This window comes from Girardinichthys multiradiatus, chromosome 1 (assembly GCF_021462225.1).
Source record: "Girardinichthys multiradiatus isolate DD_20200921_A chromosome 1, DD_fGirMul_XY1, whole genome shotgun sequence".
In the NCBI taxonomy this organism is placed as follows: domain Eukaryota; kingdom Metazoa; phylum Chordata; class Actinopteri; order Cyprinodontiformes; family Goodeidae; genus Girardinichthys; species Girardinichthys multiradiatus.
In genome coordinates, this window is record NC_061794.1 from 16708962 (window position 1) to 16732971 (window position 24010).

Genomic DNA, 24010 nt, shown 5'->3' on the forward strand with positions numbered 1-24010 from the left:
TAAGATTCCAACAAACTATAAGAGAAAATATTTGCCATCTGGTTTACAAAGAATACATCCATTAAAGATTCCAAGAAAATGTTTTGTATACATTTGATTCAATTTTTGTAGATTTCCTTTTTACATAAACAGAAGTCATACAACACCCATAAACATTTATTTATACTCCTGGTGGTAAAGATATTTGAAATGCTGCAAAATAAATTCAGCTTTTATCGCTGTAGGGTAATCTTGCATTAATAAATGTAGAAAAGCCCAACCTTTAATTTTTTATTTATGTCATATCGGTACATAACTAATTCACAATAAATATAACCTCAATGCAATTTACAAAAGAAACACGTATACTATTATATGCTTGAGAACAGTTTATAAGTGGGAAAATAATTATGTTATGAAATGGCATTTCTTTTTGCCAGAGAGGGACTGATCCTAACATTGTAGACAATTTATGGTTTATTTTTGTAAACGTTTGACCTGCCTGTAATAATTTCAGATAATTCTTTTTTTTTTTTTAGAACTATCGAAATATTTAAGAACACTTTAAAAAACATCTTTCTCAGCCTTCTTGCTATAAACATTAATTATTGATTATTCATTAATTATTTATGTGAGAATAACAAGTAACATTATGGAGCTGGCATTTTAAACTGGCTTTAGAATGCTATTCATCATCAGCACAGTTAGCATGACTAAAACTGCAGAATCCATGTGTTAACCCTACAGAGCCAACATCTCCCATTTCAGACAGAGATTGGAGGTTCAAAATGAGAACTTTCTGTACTCTTTTCAGGATTCCTGTTATCTGCTGAAAACCTTGTTCTCTTGCAGGCTGAATGAAACAGAGGCAAATTTTGACATGTTATAGAAAATACAGTTTCTATTTAAATTGCTTGTTATACCTCTGTACTTCCTCTATAACCCCGGTCTGAATGCATTTAATAATTGGAAGAAGGTTCGGATTTCCTAGTTTCTGACTGATCTGTTATTGGTCAAACCTGATCAAGCTAAATAATGGGCCAATTCCAGTCAACAGGTGATTACTCAGTCCTCTGTAGCCTCACTAACAACTGATATAAATGTAACTGAAGACTTTTTACCTTTTCACTTTACTTTTTTTAGGTTCAACAGTGAGTCAATAACATTTCATTAGTAATTCATAACTTCCTGTTTCCTGTGGTATAAATATGATGTTGCACAAACGCCAATTTCTGTTGGCTACTCTTCAAAATATGGAAGACAACATAGCATCTTATTCAAAAAGAGCAGATGCATGCTGAACTTTACATTTCAGCAACTGGCTACAAGACAATACTTTCATGCCCAAACCTGACCATGTTTTAGGCCACAGAAAATATTTAAAAACAGCCTGAACTATAACAGCCCCTCAAGCACGTTTTCAATGTGGATTCATACTACTGCAATAATAATAGATTTACTTTAAAACTTTTTATACAGCTTTACCAGTAGTGCCACTAAATGTAGAGGGTGTTCTAGATGTGTTTATATGTGATTACATTAATTTTAAGCTTTTGTTGTTATCATTTTAAATACAGTTTAAAACAATGTGAATATGATGAAAAGAGTAGCCTGTTCCTTAGATATTTTATTAAATATAGAGTATAAACATAGTGCAAGAAAACTATAATGTCTGTTCTTTTACTTATTGGATGAATCTTATTTGTGTGTCTTGTCTAGTTTTGCCACCCTGGAGAAGAGCGGTCTTCTCTTCTACAACGGACGCTTCAATGAGAAACATGATTTCATTGCCTTGGAGATTCAAGAGGGTCAAGTGGTCTTTAAATATTCCACAGGTACTTCATCAGGAAATGTGTTAGGCCCTGCTTACACTGTTTATATTCCCTGGAGAATGCATTGTAAATATAGCCCATATGTCCACTGTATCTCATAAATCTGTGATTTTTCTTGTGTGCGACGAAAATGTGCAGACTGTGGAAATAAATTTCCCTACAGGGACAATAATGTCTAATAATTTGTTTACTTGTGCCTCTGGGGAGTAAATGCTTTGAGTCAGAACAAAAAGAGTAATGTTGTTGAATGCAAATCCAATTACCTTTCCCATTGAATTGCATATATTTTTGTAAATATTATATATATATATATATATATATATATATATATATATATATATATATATATATATATATATATATATATATATATATATATATATATATATATATATATATATATATATATATATATATATATATATATATGTATATATATATATATATATATATATATATATATATATATATATATATATTCTAATCAGAACATCATTATGTAATCTTATACATATTCTATTCTAAAATATAAAGGTGTTTCTATGATAAATAAGTACCAAAATGCACACCTATGATGCCACCTGGTCAGGTTTACCACATCTGCCTGCAGGTGAGTCGTCCACTCAGGTGAGCCCCTTCTTGCTCGGCGGCGTGAGCGATGGCAACTGGCATACGGTTCACATCCATTACTACAACAAGGTGGGTTTACCGCACATGAAAGCCGCTCACTGCAAATCTAAACAGTTTTCATCCCTCAGCTTACATTTGATCTCTGATGTCTGTCGAATAGCATAAATCTCAGTTTGCATTCCACTTGTTGTTTGTGCTTCTGATGCGTTGGCATAAAAGTTTTTCATGCTAACAAAGCAGAGATGATGTGTTCTGTGTGTGCTTATTTTTCATGTGGGCGTTTGCTTGTCCCCATTATATTCATGCATTTTCGCTGCACATCTCCTTTAATTTTCTTCAATTTTTTTCATTTTCTTCAGCCAGCTACACGCTATGTGAGTATGAATGTGTGCCAGGGTGCACAAAACCATCCTTGTTCCCTAACCTTCTGCCTTTCTTTCCCTTTTTAAAACAAAAAAACTATATGAGAAGATTTGGAATATCTTCTGCTTGCTGTTCTGTGTCCTTGCTGAATTGCTGCTTTTACTTCTTGTCACACTAACTTAGATTTCCCCCTCTCTTGTTAACAACTTGTACAGTAGCACATTGTTTACTGTTCTGTGTGTTGAAACTGCTTTGTGTCTGACGATTTATAGTCCTTTATAAGCAAAAACTGTTCTGTTTCCTGCATGTCATCATGTCTAGACTTGTTTATTTCTTTTCTAGATCTTCAGATTGGTTTTTAATCTTGTGTTTGTAAATGTGTGTGTTTCAGCCCAGACGTAGTTTGATTGGAGAAGCCCAGGGTCCCTCTGATGAGAAGATAGCTGTGGTGAGCATCGACGACTGCGACACGGCTCTCTCGCTTCGCTTTGGTACACAGCTTGGAAATTATAGCTGTGCTGCACAGGGCAAACAGACCAGCAGCAAGAAGTGAGTTTTTCTCTTATTTTGCGCCCCTCTTTATATTTTTTATTTTCTCTGTTCAAAAAGCAGAAATGTTTTGGAGCTGAAATAAAAACCACACACATCTGGAAAGTTAGCTACAGATTTATCTTTGGATAAATGGATGAAGGCAGGGTGCTAATTATACTGTGTCAGTCATGGAGGTTAACTTTTTGCTATGTGAAAGCAGACCTACACTTAGCTGCCAAAGTGCCCTCGTACCAAACACACCGTAGCTGAACACATGCAGAATGTTTATGTGCCAAACTAAATGCACAATGCAATGTTTTGAAGTGGTTATATTGTTGAATAATCTGTTATTCCAGGCATTGGCTATGCGAGCTTATGCTACTTTATTCTTTGAAAAAGAATCCAGCTAGATCTCCAGTCAGCTCTATACTTTCCACTTTTTTTAAGTTTTAAGACATAATACAATCAAATCAATTTGGGAAGTTAAATAAGATTCTTTGCTTACGCTAACTTAAGTAAAAAAAAAAAAAGATGTATTTTCGTTTATTTTTCTTGATTGAAGCATGACGGAAATTAATGTACCATGAGTTTAAAACTTGAATACATACCAAACCATGCATTTTATGTACCATTACACCCCTATATCTCTGGCAGATTTAGGTTTAAAGTAATCTTCTAATTTGAACAAGTTTCATCTGGCCTAAAGTAATATAATGTTTTGTAGTCCTGATTTTTAATATAATAGAAAATCTGTGGAGGTAGCTAAAGAATAGGTTGTTGGCAAGGAAGCCTTCCAGCTTTAAAGACTCATCACCAATGACAAATTATAAAAATACAAGTAGAGACATACAAAAAGCTGCTGGCTTAAAAGGTTTGATTGCTATAATCCCCAAAACGATTTTTCCATTAATTATTGAGAGTGGCATAAATAATTTATATTTTTGATGAAATATTAATACAAACAAAAAGATGTCAAAATTGCTATTACTTTCACATTGTTTAATCACTGATTCTTGTCACATTTCCTGTCAGAAACTAACAAAACAATTTCAAACATAAATCTGCCAGGGGTATAAATAATTTTGGCCTTAATTGCATACATAAATTGCATTTATAACTAAATTTATACTGTTTGGTCAAAGTCTTGCTCTTCTTAACAATCGGATATTTATTACTGCAACCACGGGCAGATCAATAGAGAAGATTTTTTTTTACCTGTGACAATATTGAATGATTAAATAATGTTTATTAAACTGGCACTTTGTCACTCATGGTCACAATTGAAAATATGTTGGAATCACAATAAATTCAACAGTCTTTGGACTGAGGGATGAAAACTGAGAGTTTGAAACCCTTATATAGTTACTTTAAGAGGACATGCTCCCCTCTGTACTACCCTGCTACCTTGATTGAAATCCTCAGATATTTAGTTAGGATTTTATTTCTAGTGCACTGAAAAAAAAAACACTTAATAGTCACCGACCATGGGCTGTCAGTAGTGTTTGCACAAGATGTGCCAGCATCATAGCACAGATGACTTTCATTAAAAATAATCTGAGACTGATCAGAGACTCAATGTTTATTCAAAGGCAATTTCCACTAAGTAAAAATCCAATAAAGCTGGTCGGTGTCAGTATGCAGGCTGGCAGTAGGTCACTAGATTATAGTTTTAAAGTGGTGCAGTTACTCAATGTATTTGAGTATTTGTTTAGACAATATCAGGCGTGTATTAAATTATTGTTTTATGGTATGCTGAAGAAATGTTTCCCTGCAGTTAGAAAATCTGAATCATAAATTGTATTCTCTAAGTCTAAAAAAGCTTACATCACTGGTACAAATTACTGCATTTGCTCAGTTTTATTTCCTTTCCCCTAAAAACCCACTGACGTTTCCACACTAGCCCCTTCAGATTCAGATTAGAAAGCACATCACTCTCTTCAGTTAACAAAAACTGGAAGAATAAAATAATTCAGCACAGATTTATTTGCTTCTGCTATGATTGTCTCTGTCCGATCAGTATTAAGAATCATTTCTTTTTCATGCCTACAAGTGCACTACTTCGTCAGATCTGTGACCATACAAAGCGCCTTGGAAACGTTTTCACAAACATTTTCAGATTTTGTAACCATAAAAATGTATACGTTCAATATAGCCTCATTGGATTTCATGTGATACATAACAAAGCATATTATGATTGTGTAGTGGAAGGAAAATGATACACCCATAATTTGAATGTTTTTTTATTTTGTTTTGGGTTTTTACTGTTATTTATGTCTTCCAGGTGACGCTTTAGTTTATTCCTTTAGGTTTTATTTCTTATTTGTTCTGTGTATGGTGCATTTTATGTTATTTTACTTTTGTAAGAATTTCCTTTGGTAAGATTGTGTCCTTCTGATTAGTTTGGGTCATGTTTTGTTAGCAATCTGTCTTTGCCATAACATTCAGCTTCATGTGGCCCACCTGTTTATATCTATCAGTCTCAGTGTTTTTACCTGTACCATGCTCCCTATACTCTGCTGTCCTGTTTACTTTTTGCGGATACAAGCTTAGCCAGTCCATGTCCTCCACTATTGCCAAGCCCATGTTTTCGCCTGCTGTGAGTTTTTTTGTTTTAGGTTATTTATTAAAACCTTTTTTTTTACCGTGCTCCTCCCTGTCTGTCTGATTCTGGGGTGTAACTTCAAGAACCACACCTGACAGATACATGTTTTCAAGATTTTTCAAAAAATTAAAAAAGTGTGTTTTGTATTTGCATTTGACCCCTTTTATTCTGATACCCCTAAATAAAATCCTGTGCAGCCGAGTCCCTTCAAACATAACCCAATTAGTAAATAGATTCTACCACTGTGTCAAATGTTTTTGTAACGGCCTCCGAGATTTTTTAGAGAACATTAGTGAACAAACAGCAGATAAAGTTAATAAAATAAGCTTGTAGGGTAGTTTAAAGCAGGAATAATTTATAAAACAACATCCTCAGCTTTCAACCTCTTACAGAGCACTGTTCAGTCCATAATACAAAAATGGAACGAGTATGGCACAACTGCAAACATACCAAACAATGGCTGTCCACCCAAACTGACACACCAGGCAGGGAGAGCATTTATCTGAGAAGCAGCCAAGAGGTTCAGGACAGGAAAGCGGGTCAGGGTTGAAGGGAGGATACATGGAGCCATAAACTGGACAATCCTGAAAGAAAATCTGTTAGAAGCTGCAAAAAACTTGAAATTGGGGCAGCAGTTCACCTACAGTAAGCATAATCGTAGTGGGCCAGTCAAAGTGAGAATCTGTAGTAAGACTTGGAAATTGCTTTTCCCACATGATTTTCAATTTGACAAAGAAGAAGAATCAGCAACAAAGTCTATCTCTAGATGTGCCCAGCTGGTGGAGATACACCTTAAAAGACTTGCAGCTGGAACTACAGTGAAAGGTTGTTCTACTACAGTGTGTTGACTTGAAAGTCAACTGCTTTAAAACCGAGTATAAAGAAATTAGGAGTGATTTATAACTCAGCTTCTAATGTCTGCTATTTTTCCCTAATTTCATGAACCTTTTAGTAAACAGTTTTTAACTGAAAGTATTCTTCATCATATTGATGTAACAATTTAATCATAATTACAAAAAAAACTAAGTTTTATTTTCCTGTTGACAATAATAATGGTTGAACTGAAGAGGATTTATTAAGACTGTTATATATAACAAAAAATGACCTATTCCTTATTTATTTGCTGCACTGTATGAGTTGCATGTCTCTGCAGCAGTTTTATTAAGAAAACCTTATTGCAGCTGGAACTACAGTGAAAGGTGGTTCTACTACAGTGTGTTGACTTGGAGGGGCTGAATGTTGGCTGCACTTTTCATGATTTCTTTTGTAAAAGAAAGTGAAAACCAGGTGTCATTTTCCTTTCAGTTCACAATTATGCACTACATTGTGTTTTTATATCGAAAAACATTCCCAATAATAAACAATAAAGGACAAAATGTGACAAAATGTGAAAGACATCAAGGGGTATAAATTCTTTTTCAAAGACCTGTAGTCTATTTGTCTTGTTTTATGAATATAGTATTTGTCTGCGGATGTCATGGGATGCACCAACAAGTGCATAAAGCACAGACAGTTTATGCATGATCACACGATCATCATGCCACATAGAGAATCTCTGTCCCCTATCTATAAGCTCTGATCAGGCTGGCTGTGTCCTGTCTGCTAGGAGACAGATCAAAGACAAAGGCCACAAACTCACACTTCAACACAGTTTTTCCTTTCCATTTATCCATTATCAGCTCAGCCTTCTCTGACACACAGCACATCCTTTCCTAATGACTCTCTCTGTTAATATTTGCTTCAGCTGTTACTTAAGCACTCGTGTGTTTGGCTCTGTGGTTTCATTTGTCTTTGAGCTTTTTTTAAACGTTCTCCACTGTTTTATGTTTCTTGGCATGCAGCACTTGTTGTCATAGTTCTTAAGAAGGATGAAAGCTCACTCTTCAGTAAGAAAATTAACGCAATGTTAGACAGACAGCACAACAGCTAGAATCTTGTCACTTTCTTCCAGCTCCCAGAGCTGTGATTTGCTGTCTTCAGTGTCTTTGTCCTCACATTTTTCTTGTCCTCCATCTGTCTCCTCATCCACCTTTATGCTGTTCCCTCTCCCATCACTTAATTCAATCCTAATCTTTTATTTGTTTCTTTTCCTCCAGTCACATCCCCAGGCATCTATGTTCTGTTATATTGCATTTTTTGATGTCCACTAACATCTACAGTACCTCATGTCTTATTTCTCCCTGTATCTACAATCTCTCCTGAGATTTGCTCTAACTCCTGGTTAATCTTTTGTATGTTCTCCATCTGTCTTCTTTTCTGTCTCAACTTTTCTAACATGTCTCCTTCTCAGATCAGCTCCACTGCTACTCTAAAGAACATTACAACCACCTGCATTAATTTCCTCTGAACTTCAAATATTATTCTCCAAATCTTTTTCCTTTTAATGTTTACCTTTGATGCCACATTTAATCTATGGAATTTGTAAATCCCTTTCCTTTTTTTCTTATGCACCTCCTTTACATTTTTCGGGCTCCTTTTATCATCCGGCTCTTGTTTCTGTGAGGTATGATCCTGTTTTTATTTCCTTAACAAATATATACTCTCTTCTTCTTATTCCTTAGGTCTCTGGATCTGACTGGCCCTTTATTTCTGGGTGGAGTCCCAAATGTGCCCGACAACTTCCCCTTTGGCAGCAGGGAGTTTATTGGTTGTATGAAAGACCTGCACATTGACAACAAGGCGCTGGATCTGGCTGGATTTATTGCTAACAACGGGACACTTCTTGGTCAGCGCTGCTCTTCCCATGTGCTGCCTTAAAACACGAATCATTATTATTCAAGCATTATCATTTGGTATCCTCAAAAAAGTAATACGAATACTTAGTTGGTTTAATAAAAAAATATAGGTTAATATAATTTATATTTTTAGTGTCACAATCTTTTCCAGAAAAGAAAAATACTATTAGATATTTTGCATTTGATTACGCATGTAAAATATGTATGAATTCAGAAAAAACAAGACCAATAATCTTTAAAACTTAAAGAAAATACATGACTTAATTAAATTAGATTTGTAAAAGTGCAAAGGATAAGGTTGCAAATCCATTCTTTGCTCAGCATCATGCATTAAGTGATTCATAGTGTTTGCACCATTCAAGATGCAAAGAAAACACAACACATTAGAGAGGGACTTTGTCTAGTTAAGAATAAAAATCATTTGTTCCTTTTTTAATACACAGAAGCACTGTTTGCCTAAAAATGTATTCTATTCTATTGCTTAAGTTAATGCAGACACTTCACAGCACAGTTTATATACGGTATTGGAATGAAACTCCACAGTTAAGAAATGCTATTACCATAAAAAAAACAGTTTTACCAGTCTTTTAAACCTAGATGTCCAGGCAAACAGAGGCAAAGGAACAGCCTCATTTCTAGCAAAAGCTAGAAAGAAGTTTTTGTTTCTTTGACAAAACTCATACTGCAGCCTGAACCAGAAAAAAAATATATGGAGACTTCCCATAAAACTTTAGCTCAGATACAAAACAAAATCCCTTTCACTGACCAACATTTAGGGCTATGGCTAAGGTCAGCATGTTTTGGTTTTTAACCTTGAAACTTTTAATCACTTCCTCAAAAACATTGTTTGTATGGAATCTTTGTGTGATTCTACTCCACAATACGTTTTTTGCTACAATGCAAAAATATGCAAAACCCTCTAACAAAGGGGCAGGTACACTATATGACTATAGGATCTGGGTGATTCCCAACCTCAGGTAATTTACTGCATATCTTCCCCTTTCCTCTCTGTCCCTTTTCCTGTCATGCTACTGATGCATGAAGGCCACTAGCGCCACAAAATCTTTAATAAAATCTAACAAAAAAACAAAATTGCAGCTTAGAGTTTAAACCTGGGTGGCATAGAGATGCAGCAAATACAGTAAACATGACGCATTATTCGAATCTTGAAAGACTGAGGAAGCTACGTGCAAACAAAGTTTCATTGTTTGCTAGCCTAAGTGTTGGTTAAGCAAATCTCAGACATAGTAACAAATATGTGGAGGAAATTCATATACCAAACCAGAAACATGTTTCTGAATAGCATCTCCAGTTTGGTAAACATGCAACACTTGCTCTGCAATGCAAAGTACCAAATTTAAGAACATGGTAGAAAAAGCTGTTGTGGTAACATTCAAAGACTTGACAGAAAGTGACTGAAAAAGCAGCCAACGTCTAAAGAAAAACTTTAACAGACCATCTGAAAGGCAAGAGAACTATTGATCAGAACCACAGTAGAAGATAAAAAGAAAGTCAACTGCTTTAAAACCGAGTATAAAGAAATTAGGAGTGATTTATAACTCAGCTTCTAATGTCTGCTATTTTTCCCTAATTTCATGCACTTTTTAGTAAACAGTTTTTAACTGAAAGTATTCTTCATCATATTGATGTAACAATTTAATCATAATTACAAAAAAAACTAAGTTTTATTTTCCTGTTGATAATAATAATGGTTGAACTGAAGAGGATTTATTAAGACTGTTATATATAACAAAAAATGACCTATTCCTTATTGATTTGCTGCACTGTATGAGTTGCATGTCTTTGCAGCAGTTTTATTAAGAAAACCTTATTGATTTGTGTTGTTATTCACAGGTTGCAGTGCCAAACACCTGTTCTGTAAGTCCAACCCCTGTCAGAATGGAGGTACCTGCAGGGTGAGCTGGGAGACCTTCTCCTGTGATTGTCCTGTAGGATATGGAGGAAAGGACTGCAGCCATAGTAAGAACCTTTATCTGTTTATATCCTGCACTTAATGTAGTAGTACATGATGTTTTAATAATTGCTCATTAACATACAGTAATGTTCTATATATATATATATATATTCTGTCTGTAAAACAGTGGATTAATGATGGGTCATTATTTCATGCCACCTTACCCTTTTTACGTAATTGAATTAAAAGCTTTAATGAGGTCTTGTCTTGGGCTCGTTTATGTTGAACTAGGCTATGAATGCTGCTACTTCCTCAGCTGTACGTGAGCTCAGAGCGTTGCTGCTTTTCTTTGTTCTTGCACATTTTTCCTACTGAGCTTTTATGCCCATCTCATTCATAGCTTTTGGAAACTGTAAGAATGCTAAGTTGTACAAGCAGGGCCATATTCATCAGTAGCGTTAGGGCTGGCCAAGTGTAATCATGTATGCATACAGTTAAAGAAGAAAAGCACAATCAAACGCAACTTGGTAACAAAAATTATCTTTGACACTTTCCTAGACCTTTCCTTTGAGACATGCACTCTGGACATTCGGCTTTATTTATTGGGTTATAATTGGTGGATGCCAGCTGGTTATTAATCAGTTATTTTTCCTAACACGTTTTTATTGTAAGTTCAAACAATCAACTCTAAAGTGAAATCATGTAGCAAAACAAACTTATTATGTTGGATTATACTACAGCACATCTATTCAATACTTTCCAATAGTGTAAAATATTTTGGAAAATAATTTGGTTCTGTAAATGCAGTAGTTTCTATTCACACTTTTTGTCTCAACTTCCGTTGCAGCCATGCCACACCCACATCGCTTCCTCGGAAACAGCGCCCTCTGGTGGGATCTGAAGAATGACGTGACCATCTCTACCCCCTGGTACCTGGGCTTGGTGTTCAGAACCAGAGCACGAGAGGGGACGTTGCTGCAGGCCCAGGCTGGTCAGTACACCAGTCTGCTGTTTCAGGTAGGTACAGACACAAACATGCATATGGTTTGTTTCTGTTGATATCATTAAAGCCAAAATTTGTGATGATGAGCATAAGCACGTGTTTCCAGGTTTATGCATACAATCATTACACATGCAAGGCCTTTTCACAAGAAAGCTATATAAAAATGAGCCCCTCTTTAAGTCACTTTAAGTCTTTTCCATAAGCCAAACACTCTTGTTGACCATGATTATGTGGAATTGCATAGAGCAGGCGTTACAGTACTGGAGAATGAAAGTTGATTGGTCCTCAGTGCACACCTACTCACCACTTTGGATCTGTGATAGCTTCCCTCAGTAGTTCAGGGCTGTAAGAACTAAGATTTTACTTCCACACCCTCATACCCTTGTCCTTTATACTGATCAGACCAAGATGATAGGTCTATTTGTCTATTTTTGGACCAATCCAGTATGCATCCAGTTGACGGCAAAACAACCAAAACAATCCTAGGCCAAATCTTCGTCACCCAGGTTACAGTTTGGCTCCATCATCTTCCTCTACCCCTGGCTCTCTTTTAGAACCACTTTGGCTAATTCTGTATATATATATATATATATATATATATATATATATATATATATATATATATATATATATATAATAAAACAACCAGTTTTTGCATAATATACCTGAGTATATTATTCCTGCATCACATATACACAGCATGTAATTGATGTGTGGTTTTATTGTTTAACTCTCAAATATCAGAAAGATGTCTGTCTTTGACCAAATAGAATGTTTTGTTTTGATATGATAGTTTTTTTAATTACACACAGTTTCCAATTATTTCTCAGAAATTACAACTTTTAAATGTGGAATATTTCCAAAACTCCTCCAGATCAACTAACTTTGGAAAGATTCTGGAAGGTTTCAAGCTCTTTGCAACCCAAGTCTCAGACACAGTAAAAAGTATGAAAAAACCCTTTAGCAAAAGCTAGAAAGAAGATTTTAACTTTAAAATCGTTAGCTAATGGTTAGACAAGTGCTATTTTCATCGTGCTTAAACAAATCTGTTATATATTATCTGTGAACACACAAAATGTTGCCAGACAAACAGGTTTGTGGAGGCTTCTTCTGTTTATGAAGTCAAGTGTCAGCCAACCCAATAGGAAGTCTCTATTGGATAACCCTCTTTACACAAACAGGGCAACTCAAGAACCAATTCCTTTCTTACTTCAAAATAAGTCACCCTTTATGTTTTATGCTCTTAATACTTCACCAAACTCACTTCATATTGAATGAAAAATATATTGTAACGTAGGCAATTGTGCTATCAGGCTAATGATAATATACTATAGAATGTATAAAATACAGAATAATGTTGCATTTATGATTTACCTGCACAGTGGCGCAGTTGGTAGCACTGTTGCCTTGCAGCAAGAAGGTCCTGGGTTCGATTCCTGGCCTGGGGTCTTTCTGCATGGAGATTGCATGTTCTCCCCGTGCATGCGTGGGTTCTCACCGGGTACTCCGGCTTCCTCCCACAGTCCAAAGACATGCCTGTTAGGTTAATTGGTCACTCTAAATTGCCCTTAGGTGTATGAATGAGTGTGTGCTTGGTTGTGTGTGTGTTGCCCTGCGATGGACTGGCGACCTGTCCAGGTTGTACCCCGCCTCTTGCCCATAGACTGCTGGAGATAGGCACCAGCTTCCCCGCGACCCACTATGGAAGAAGCAGTAGAAAATGACTGACTGACTGATGACTGTTGCATTTTTATATCTCAAAATCTCATGCCATGAGATTATATTACAAATGTAAATAATATCCTCAGTTTCCATGTTTGTCTCTTCAGCAGTTTGATGCTGTGTTTTGAAGCTATGCTGCTTCAAATCCTGCCAGAGGCCACATGATGTAAAATACTTCTTGGAGGCAGCTAAATGTGTTAGCCACACTATCACTGAAAATAACATATCATTCACAGAATTACACAATGGCGATCTACGTAGTGTTCAGTGCTAAAGTATATACTGCTGTGTAATGTTATTTAATAAGAGCTTTGTGCTTCTCGTAAAGCCAATGAAAGATTTAAATTATCTGAATATTGACAGGAGAGAAGCCAAGTCATTAGATTTCATGCTCTTGCTTTCACACACAAACACACTTGCAAGAGCATACATTATAAATACATGGGATCAGTTTTTTCCACACCATTTCTCATGTTTTATTATATTGTTTTACTGTAAGCACATTCTTCTGTCATACACAGGTGATAAATGGTCAACTGGTGTTCTCAATAACGCGTGGCTCCACGAGACCCGTGCGCTTGCGATTGGATCAGGTTCAAGTGGCAGATGGCCGGTGGCACGACCTCCAGCTGGAGCTGCGAGACGTCCGCAGTGGCCGTGAGACGCGCTACGTCGCCACGCTGAGGCTTGACTTTGGACTCTATCAGGTAATAGTTAATATATAGAACCTCTAATTGAAGGGAGATGGACTTTGAGTTCCAGCAACAAGGTCAACATTTTGTTAATTTATTTCTGTGGGTTTTTAAATATAAATTAATACAAGTTGTTTTGAAATCTGTAATTCAATGTTATTAATTTTGATCTGTCGTTTTGGCCCATCAGGGTATAAACCTCAGTTAAACGCAAATGTTTGCTGCCTACACAGGTTTTCTACATCCCTGCACAGAATCAGACTCCCCAAGATGTGGGACACTAATCCTGGTTTGCCTAATCTCTGCTGGATTACTGTGTGAGATTACGATGGATGATGTTTGTTTGATGTGTGTGTCTGAATTGGTTTGTATGAAGTATGGGGGAGCCCATGAGTACAGAGAAGCCTATACACCTCATAATTTTTGGCTTGTCTGAAGTCAAACAAATGTTGTACATGATCTGCTGTTACATAATGCCTTTTATCTCTTTGCTGCTGTGAATCAGGATGTTCCTCATAGTGTGTCAAAAAAAAAAAAACTGAATAAATGTTACAGAAAGCCTACATAGATTTGGTATTAGTAAACAATGCAGGAGAAAATTAAACACTAAATATTTCTGAAAGACCTTGGTGTTTCTGGAAGGATTACATGATGAATCTGAGCATCTTCCATGCTGCTGAAACAATGATGAATAGAGCTCACTGATTTTATGTTCATTCTTCCTGAGAGCTATTCACCTTGTCTGCTTTGCCTTTGTTAGTGCTGCCATCTGTACACTGACCTCCTCTTCAGTGATTTACTGAAATTTGGATAAAGAGGAGTCAGTCAGTTTTTGTGATAGCCTAGCTTAAATAGGCCTGAAACGTGTCTTGTGCATTTGCATTCTGTCCCCTCTACACTAAAACTAATATGTCTTTAGAAATCACATAAGAAGCAAATTAATCCACCTTTGTTTAACTTAGCCACAGTATAAATACAGCTGCTCTATTAAAGCTTAGTATTATTCAATGAAGCAGACAAGAGGTCCATGGTGACTCTGGAGGAGCTACAGAAATCCAAAGTTAGATGTTAGACACTGTTGACAGGACAAACTTTAGTCGTACGCTCCACAAATCTGTCCTTTATGGAAGAATGGAAAAGAGAACGTCATTGTTGAGAGAAAGCCAGAAGTGCCATCTGCACTTTGCCCCTAGCCAAGTAAGGGACACAGCAAAAATGTGGAAGAAGGTGCTCTCATCAGATGAGAACAAATGTTTAACTCTCTGGGCAACATAAGATGGAAATCACCCTGAACACACTATCCCAGTGGTAAAACAGGGTGGTATCATACTGTGGAGTTGCTTTTCTTGAGCAGGGACATTGAAGCTGTGCAAAGTTGCTATGAAGATGGACGGAGCTAAACAAGGGGCAATCCTGGAAGAAAATCTGTTAGAACCTAAAAATGATTTGAGACTGGAGCTGAGTTTTACCTTCCAGGTGAACAATGACCCTAAACATTAAGCCAGAGCAACAACAAAAGGGTTTAGATCAAGACTGTTGACAAGTACTCTCTATCCAATCTGAAATATGGACAAATATTTATCTTGTGCAAAGATAGTGAAGGCATACTCCAAGCTAGCTAAAGGTGCGTCAACAAAGTGACACAATTGGGCTAAAAAAAAATTCACGTTTTTCAGATTCTTATCTGTGAAAAGAAATTAATACTGTGTGTTGTTTTTCTCCAACTTCACAAATAATGCACTACTTTATTGCAAAGAATACACTTACTAGTTACTTACAAAAGCAAGTTTGTGTTGCTAATGTGAAAAGCAATGTGAAATAGTGAAGGGGTTTAAATAGTTTTTTCTTGCATTATTTTCATAGTCTTTAGCCGGTTATTCTGCTACTTGACAATTCTGTGATATTAAGCCATCAAAATGATTGCAAAGATGACAATGGTCCCATCAAACTAACCCCTTCACCTCTCTCCCTTTGCTTCCCCCTATTAGGGAACAGTGATTGTGGGAAATGACATTCATGGCTTGAAGGTGAAACATCTGCATGTTGGAGGAGTGCTGGGCTCTGGTGAGGTGCAGAACGGGATAAAAGGATGCATACAGGTGATGATTAATGCAGTGAATTTTTTATTTTTTGGCAGATAGGTAGATTGAAGCTTTTAATGTCAGAGGAAATCAGTCATTTCTCACCTAATTTTTACTTCAGTTTAACATGATCCTTTCTCTACCTACAGGGAGTTCGTATGGGTGTGAGGCCAGATGCCCCCGCCCTCCCCCGCCCATCCAGAGCCATCAAAGTAGAGACTGGCTGTAATGTTGGAAATCCCTGTGTCTCATCTCCTTGTCCAGCTCACGGCCGCTGCACTGACGTCTGGGAGCGCCACACCTGCTTATGTGAACCCGGTGAGGGCACACACAGACACACGTATGATGATTGTTTTCTACATGAGGTTTTGCTTCAAAATCATTTCACAGCAAAGTACATATCCATTGTTTCTAAGTTTACTTTTTCTTGGTAGGTAGGTCTTTCTTATGAGTAAAGGAGAAAAATAATCCTAAAAATCCTGAAATCTTACTTGAAATATATTTACCTTTATTTTGATTCTCTTATAGGCCAGTTTGCTTTATGAAATATGAGAGACTACCTATCAACTCAAAAATCTCAGACTTTTTAGGTCAGGGTAAAAAGACCACATATCTTTACAAAAAATAGATTATAGGAAATTATTTTCAACCAAACAGGTAAGAAATGTACCTGAATCATCAACAGTGAGCGTTACACAACGCAGGGGAAGAGCGTGGTAGCAATGTTTCCTTTAATGCAAAAAAAGAGCATCCATAAACTACAGTTAATAACTTTATTGTACTAAGACAATATGGTAAACAACGTTGAATGAAAAATTAGCTACGGTGGTTTTAAGAGAATCATTAGCTAAATGCAGAATGTTGTTGTCAAATTTAACACTGCCACTGGCCTGGCAGGGGTTTTATTCGGCGATTTGTTTGTTTGGGGTTTTTTTTGGACTTTGTTTTGTGTGAAGTTGCAGAAGCTGGGAAATGTCATGTTTACAACAATTTCTTTTGATTATTCTGATATCTCCTGATAACCGCATTAGTTTGATTACTGGAATTAACCAAGTTATTCTTTAAAAAAATGCCTGTTTGAAAATTATCCAGAATAGCCGTGCTGACCATTATATGAGAGAATATATTAAGGGGACAAGTGTAGTTTTCCACTAAAGCATGTACAGCACCCCCCACGGTTGTTGGTGTTTAAGATGTGTTTAAACCCTGAATATAGATGTATGTTTTATTCCATTCTAGCTTTAAAAATGTGCTGCATTGCTTCGGAGCTTCTAAGATTTTTATGGGTTCTGTAGGGTCTTAAAAAGCATTACATAAGCCAATAATGGGCTTATATTGTATTACATTATCTTTAGTTAGATTTTAAATTTGTAGTTTTTTCACTTATTGCCTGCTTCATTGTTTTGTTTTTTGTTTAATTAAGTTACAGTTTTCATTCGCCCCATATGCTGTAGGTCTGGCTGTGGATTTTAAATATTATTGTAATTTGTAAAAACTATTATACTGCCCTTAATGACGGGCAGTAAACAGACCTGTCAGAAAGAAGTTAAAGCCAAACATTCAGACTCATGCTAAACCTCTGGAAATATGTCTCTTCCAAAAAAATCGCTCTTTAAAGATTCAGTAGATAAAGTTATGTTTAAATAAATAAATAAAAAGTGAAAGATAAGCTAGTAGGTAAGTCAGTTACTGCAGTCACTTAAGTAAATGCTTGTTTTACATTTTTTGGTTTCGTTATAGATGTGGGAGAATTTCGACAAGTAACCATTTTCTTGTATCCATTATTTAATTTATGAAGATCATCACATCTCTTCCTAACTTGAATTGCATTTCATAATTTTTCCCATTTTGAAAAGTGGCTGAAAAAAACAGGACATTGTGTCATAATAATTCTCCAGAGAAACAGGAAGTCCTGGATTACTAATTAAAAGTTAAAAGATGCTCTAATCAACTGATAAAAGCAAGGATAATTAATTAAAGATGCTTCATTGACATTTATTTTACATTTTGCTGATTCTTATGACACTGATACTTTTGCAATTACTTCTTAACAAGGATTTATTTCCCTCGATAAAAAAATATATGCCTTTTAAAGGGTACCAGGGAGGCTAATAAAGGTGAATGGGAGCTGTATGATGTAATGTCCTTCAGGTCATTGAAATTGTCTTCAGCATTGGAATAAAGAAAAAAAGTTACAACAAATCCATGCAGACTATCTAACTGAAAGAGTGAAAGGAATTAATTAAATGCCCATATCTCTGTAGGTGTCTGGCAGCACTCTGACGGGGTTAAGCTGATATTTGGGTAAACATAATGAGCTCTCAGTCACTTGAGAGCCAGAAAAGAGGTTGAGGCCAGGCAAACTTCCAAATCCCCTTAGTTACGTGAATATAATGAGGGTGAATTAAGATGCTGGAGGAAAATATAATTTAAAAAAAAGAAGAAAAAGAGTAGGGAGGAGAAACAGATGAGAGAAAATGGAAAAAATGCAGTTTGTATAGGAATGAAGAGAAAAAGAGAAACAATATGACAGATGAAAAATGCAGGAAAAGAACAAAGGCACCAACATTTTTTAATGATTAATGAGCTGAAAAGAGCATGTGGCAGAAAGTTTTGAGGCAACACAAAAGAAAAGAAAAAAAAAGGCACAAAAATCTAATCAAATAGCCTAAAACGCTGGTGACACATTTGGGAATTGCTGCAATAAAAGGCGGATGCAAAAGTGTGGTAAAATCAACATGATAGCTGCACACACAACAGAAAAACAAACGTGAAAGCTGAAGAGAGAGGATGAACAGACATCTGGTAATATTTCAGAGATTTATTAACAACAGCTGCAGTTCAGTTCTGCAAGTATTGATTAAACATGCAAGACCAACTGAGCAGAGATGATTAAGGCATATTATTCATACTTACGATTAAAGGAGCGAGGGAACCAAAGGTCTGGTGGCATAATAATGAAAAAAAGAAAAAGATTTTTCCATCAGACAGCTCATACTCTTATTTGCTACCCTTCATTTTTGGAAGCTCTGTCCTCCTCAGATACATCTACAAATGTTCTCCTATCTACTCCTAAACTGCGTTTTTTTCATTTGGACAAAATAAAATGCTCAGATAACCAATCATGTTTGATGTGAATCAACCGGCTGCCGGTACTTATCACAGACACAGTATTAAGCCACACAGCATATACATTGGCTTGCGGTGGCTCTCTTTTACAAAGTAATTGTAAACTGATTGAATGAACCCTCTATTCCATTCAATCCTGTCTTTGTTAGTCAAACTGAAGCTGTTTTTCCAGTTTTGAATAAGATGGACTCTTTTTCTTGTAGGGAAACTTTTTTGTCATTCTTTTTCATCTTTTGTAGCAAACGTGCTCTTAAATACTAGTACAGCAGAAGCTATCAACAGTTACGCTAACTTCAAGATGGGTCATCATCGCTGATCGGTGTTGCAGCTCAAATCTGTTTGTTCATGTCTGCCAGATTAGGATTTTGATTACACTGCAACAAGTGTCCATGGATGGATTTTCACCGGATATTAATCTTGTGATAATGCATCAGCACCAAGGTTTTACTGCCTCATCCCAGAACATAAACGTTTGCTGTTCTGTCAGAAGCTGGTAGAGTAAGTGCTTAAAAGCATTTGATGATTTTCATTTTTAGATATTAAGTGTGTCAAATCATTTGGAGGTCATGCTAAATTGTAGTTTAAGACTTTTAATAGTGACACGTAGAATAATTTTCCAGAGTTTGATCCTCCAAGTCTGAGGGTGTGATTCTCAAACAGAAAAGAAAGAAAGAGAGTGTTAAAGAAAGAGATGAATGATGCTTTTAAAAAGGCAATTCATTCTTTTTCTGTATTTATTTAAACACTAAAGAATGTTACACCATGTAAACCTATTTGGTTGTTTAACTTAAGCTCAATGAAAGTTTTTAAGTGACATAGGTCAAAAACATTCAACAACAAAAAAAAAGATACAATGGTGCAAAAAATATTTGTCGGTCTACTTTTACATGTACTTGAACTTTGATGACATCCTAATCTTAATCTGTTAGGTCCAGTTTGTTGATGGACCCACTGTTGCCAGCAAGATCAACTTTAACTATTTTCTAAACATCTTCCACAAGGTTTAGGTGTGTGTTCGTGGTTAGATGATAAACCAGAATAGCAGCCTCTGCTCTAATTCATCCCAAAGGTGTTCAAGAAGGTTGAGGTCACAACTAAGGGCAGGCCAAGTCTCTCCTCGACAAACTTCATACACTTGCAGCCATGGAAGTGATTGGAACACCAGAATTCATTCATTTGGTGCTGTGACCCAATACTTTTGGTAATATGGTAGAGACCAAAAAAAAAAATCTAACTTTAATTTTTGTATCTTTTAAACATGAATCTGACCAAATAGACTTTAGTTACATTTTATTTAATTTCAAAGGTACTAGGGGCAGGAATGACAATGAATAATAAAGTACAGTTTTCAAATGTGAACGATATATTTATTTTCAACACTTATTAGCACAGTTAGCACCTAGCATTACTAAAACATCTGTTTCTGACAGACTAATCTTGATGCATCCTAAAATAGTTTCTTTTAAAACAGTTTCTGATACCTTCTGTGTGTCCTCTTACTTATTTTCAGCAAGTCACTAATGCAGAAAATAGTTAACGTCTAGTGTTTTTCACACAGTGACAGTGTCCACATTGAAGAATGTTGTTTTTAGCAGGACCTGGTCCTGCTTAGTATGGTGTGTTTACTGATGTTTGGATGTTTGAGTTTCTGACCGGCTGGTGACCCGGATCAGGGAACAGAAACCAGCTGATTCTGGTTAACAGCTAATTGCTTGGTGCAACTCTAGTGAACACGGCAGTGATTGACAACTTTGGGGTAAAGGTACAGTTACTGAAGAGTTCTGGTCATTTTGCCCCTTTCACCTTTTTTTACTTCTGCAATTTCAGTTGTTTCAAATCAGAGTTTTCGGTTGGAAAACTGAATTGTTTACCATAGGACATTTCATATGGATCAATGTCAGCCCATGTTTTTGAATTTCATAAAATACACAGTCTGTTAAAAGGAAATGTGATTGTGTTACTATAAATAATATCCACCAAAGTTGCTTTCATGTGTTTTTGTTTAATTAGGGTTAAAAAGTTTAAGAAAATTATATCCTACGACTAAAGACCCCTACCAATAAAGCACTAGAAAATGCCGGTACAGTAGCATCTAATTTGAGTTGATGAAGGAAAGTTAAAACAAAGTTAGGAATAAAAGAAAGGTTGATCAAAAGAAATGAAAAGATCAAAGTAAAAGACGATGTTGTGAAGGAAAAATACATGGGCTCTGAATGAAGGATATAGAGTGTAATTGTGGTAGAGCCTCAGGTCTGAGAGCGTGCGGAGGAAGCAGAGAAGCGCTGTATCCCTATGGCATCCTCCACTAGCCTTCAAGCTAATACTAACACCCTGACTCATTAAAATGGAGCACACACAGATGTTTTCACACCTAGATTACAGATACACAAACCTACACACACTGAATGTGCACACATCTATTTACTGTAAACTCGCTAACAAGAGTGTCATTCTCATTATCATTACGTTTCATCAGCACATTAAGCATTAAAATTTTAAAATGTTATACAATGAATGCTGCTTAGAGACACATCAAACTTTAATAAATGTAGATAGGGGGAAAGAGGAGAGGTGCTCTGTGAATAATTCCCTTTCATTTGCGTTTGTGTGTTTTTAGCCTCGTGCTGAGCCAAGCTTAAGTTTCACACAGCTGACAGTTACTCAGATTTGAGCAATACAGCCTCCTACGTGGAAAACAGATGCCTTCTTTTTAACATACACTCTAACACTGAGACAAGGCTCTCTATGAAAAAGCACAAAGATATGATCTTTTTGAATTCTTTGCTCTGTGTTTATGTGAAAGTATATTCATGCTGGTGTTTGCTTACCTTACACGACAGCTTCAGACAGTTGCTACCGGCTAATTCTGTGCTGTAAGAAAGGCCAAAAATAAATTACAGCCATGTTTCCACTGAACTGAGTTCCCACAGTTGTCTAAAAACCAACTCAATTACACTCTCGTGAGTGTGTCTGTAGAGGAGGGAGTCATTTAGAGGTGGTGGGACTATTTCTTATGATATTGGTGATTGAAATATATATAACTATATATATATATATATATATATATATATATACTGCACAGCTGCAGCAGGCATCTCTCTAACCCCTCTGGGGAACGAGGGGACAGAGAAATGATTTATGAGTTTCAGGATACACACCTGTGCTGGAACCTACAGGAGGTACTGGATCTCCTCAAACTGCTGAATCAGGATGAAGATGTTCTTTGTGACAAATGACTCCACACCTTAGAATGTCATTTATTGACCAGGATTGATATCACGATTAGAAATTTACCAGTTGTGCAACTGGTGTGCAGTTATATGAATTATACGTTTACAAAACTTGAACCAGTACGTCTGAACACAGCAGGCTGCCTGTATCACAATGCCCATTACTGATTAGCCCTGAACTAAATGGCAGCTTCACAGTTTTCTTTAATGAGTCTAGGCTGCTATAGATCCCCTCTAGTTCAAAATTGAATATCCTTGGACTGATCAAACTGAAGTGAATTAATCTACACAGATCCATGATGCTTTAAAACACAGTGTGAAATTTTATAACACTTTGTTTTATTTGTGGATACAGGAAAATGTTAAACTCTGCCAGCAATAGGACCTCCTTAGAATCAGACAAAGCCTTAATACATGGAGTGGTCAAGCCCTGGACTGGATTTTTATGCACTGACTATGTCAAAACCGAATTTGTGAAACTTTTGCCTCATCTGTGAGAACACAAAATTAGTATTGTTAGATTTTTCAAGAAATTAGTTAAAGTCTGCACGGTAGTGCAGTTGGTAGCACTGTTGGTAGCACTGTTGCCTTGCAGCAAGAAGGTCCTGGGTTCAATTCCTGGCTGGGGGTCTTTCTGCATGGAGTTTGCATGTTCTCCCCATGCATGCGTGGGTTCTCATCGGGGACTCCAGCTTCCTCCCACAGTCCAAAGACATGCCTGTTAGGTTAATTGGTCACTCTAAATTGCCCTTAGGTGTATGAATGAGTGTGTGCATGGTTGTTTGTGTGTTGCCCTGCGATGGACTGGTGACTTGTCCAGGGTGTACCCTGCCTCCCGCCCATAGACTGCTAGAGATAGGCACCAGCTCTCCCGCAACCCACTATGGAATAAGCAGTAGAAAATGACTGACTGACTAGTTAAAGTCTTATAATATCTCATTCTCTTGAACCCATTTCATGTATCGTCTCGTAAGGTGGATGTGCTGTTACGCCCCTGGGTGAAACAGTTTTAAGATCCAGGCAAAGAGATTGATTCAAGCAGAGAAACCAGTCGGGCTGCTTTGCCACTGTGATTGGACGCTTTGGCATGCACAATCTTTGTAGAGTCAAAGATGCTGTTTTAAACACATAAGAAGAGAGGCTGGTTCAGTGAACAGATGGCCTATTGATCTATCTTGATTATAGTCTTGTGGGGAAGTCAAGCTGCTGTTGTGGTACAACAAAGTCAGACGAGAAACAGTCACACTTGATGCATGTAAAGCTCTGTGGGCATAACTTTTGAAACAAACTTACGGACCTTGTCTCGGGAAGTCAGAAACATATTTAACATCAACATCAAATGATGCATATGTCTTTGTTCTTCCAGGCTCAAGCCTCTCCCTAAGTCTGTCTACATCGTCTATTGTTGTGGCAAGGCCAGTGTCATTATAAGTATTTGAAAACAGCCAAGGCCGCTGATTCTTCCCTCAGTTGGTTTCCATGGTGAGAGTGTGAAGATGTACAGGCTTGACAGAGACAGATAGACTACATTCATGAGCACATAGACTGGAATGAAAAGAAAACAAA

General features: G+C 36.6%; 1 protein-coding gene across 2 annotated transcripts in view; it reads left to right on the plus strand.

The window, feature by feature from the left end:
- The window catches only part of celsr3 (cadherin, EGF LAG seven-pass G-type receptor 3), a 148055-nt gene that overhangs the window by 63614 nt on the left and 60431 nt on the right, over positions 1 to 24010 (plus strand). The window contains exons 5-14 of one of the 2 annotated variants that reach the window (XM_047368701.1): positions 1699 to 1814; positions 2422 to 2510; positions 2801 to 2815; positions 3196 to 3353; positions 8499 to 8662; positions 10527 to 10652; positions 11435 to 11604; positions 13834 to 14019; positions 15993 to 16103; positions 16235 to 16403. In XM_047368701.1, coding sequence (XP_047224657.1) covers positions 1699 to 1814; positions 2422 to 2510; positions 2801 to 2815; positions 3196 to 3353; positions 8499 to 8662; positions 10527 to 10652; positions 11435 to 11604; positions 13834 to 14019; positions 15993 to 16103; positions 16235 to 16403 — 1304 coding nt within the window. The remainder of the gene's footprint in view (positions 1 to 1698; positions 1815 to 2421; positions 2511 to 2800; positions 2816 to 3195; positions 3354 to 8498; positions 8663 to 10526; positions 10653 to 11434; positions 11605 to 13833; positions 14020 to 15992; positions 16104 to 16234; positions 16404 to 24010) is intronic. The other variant, XM_047368709.1, reaches the window with a different exon arrangement.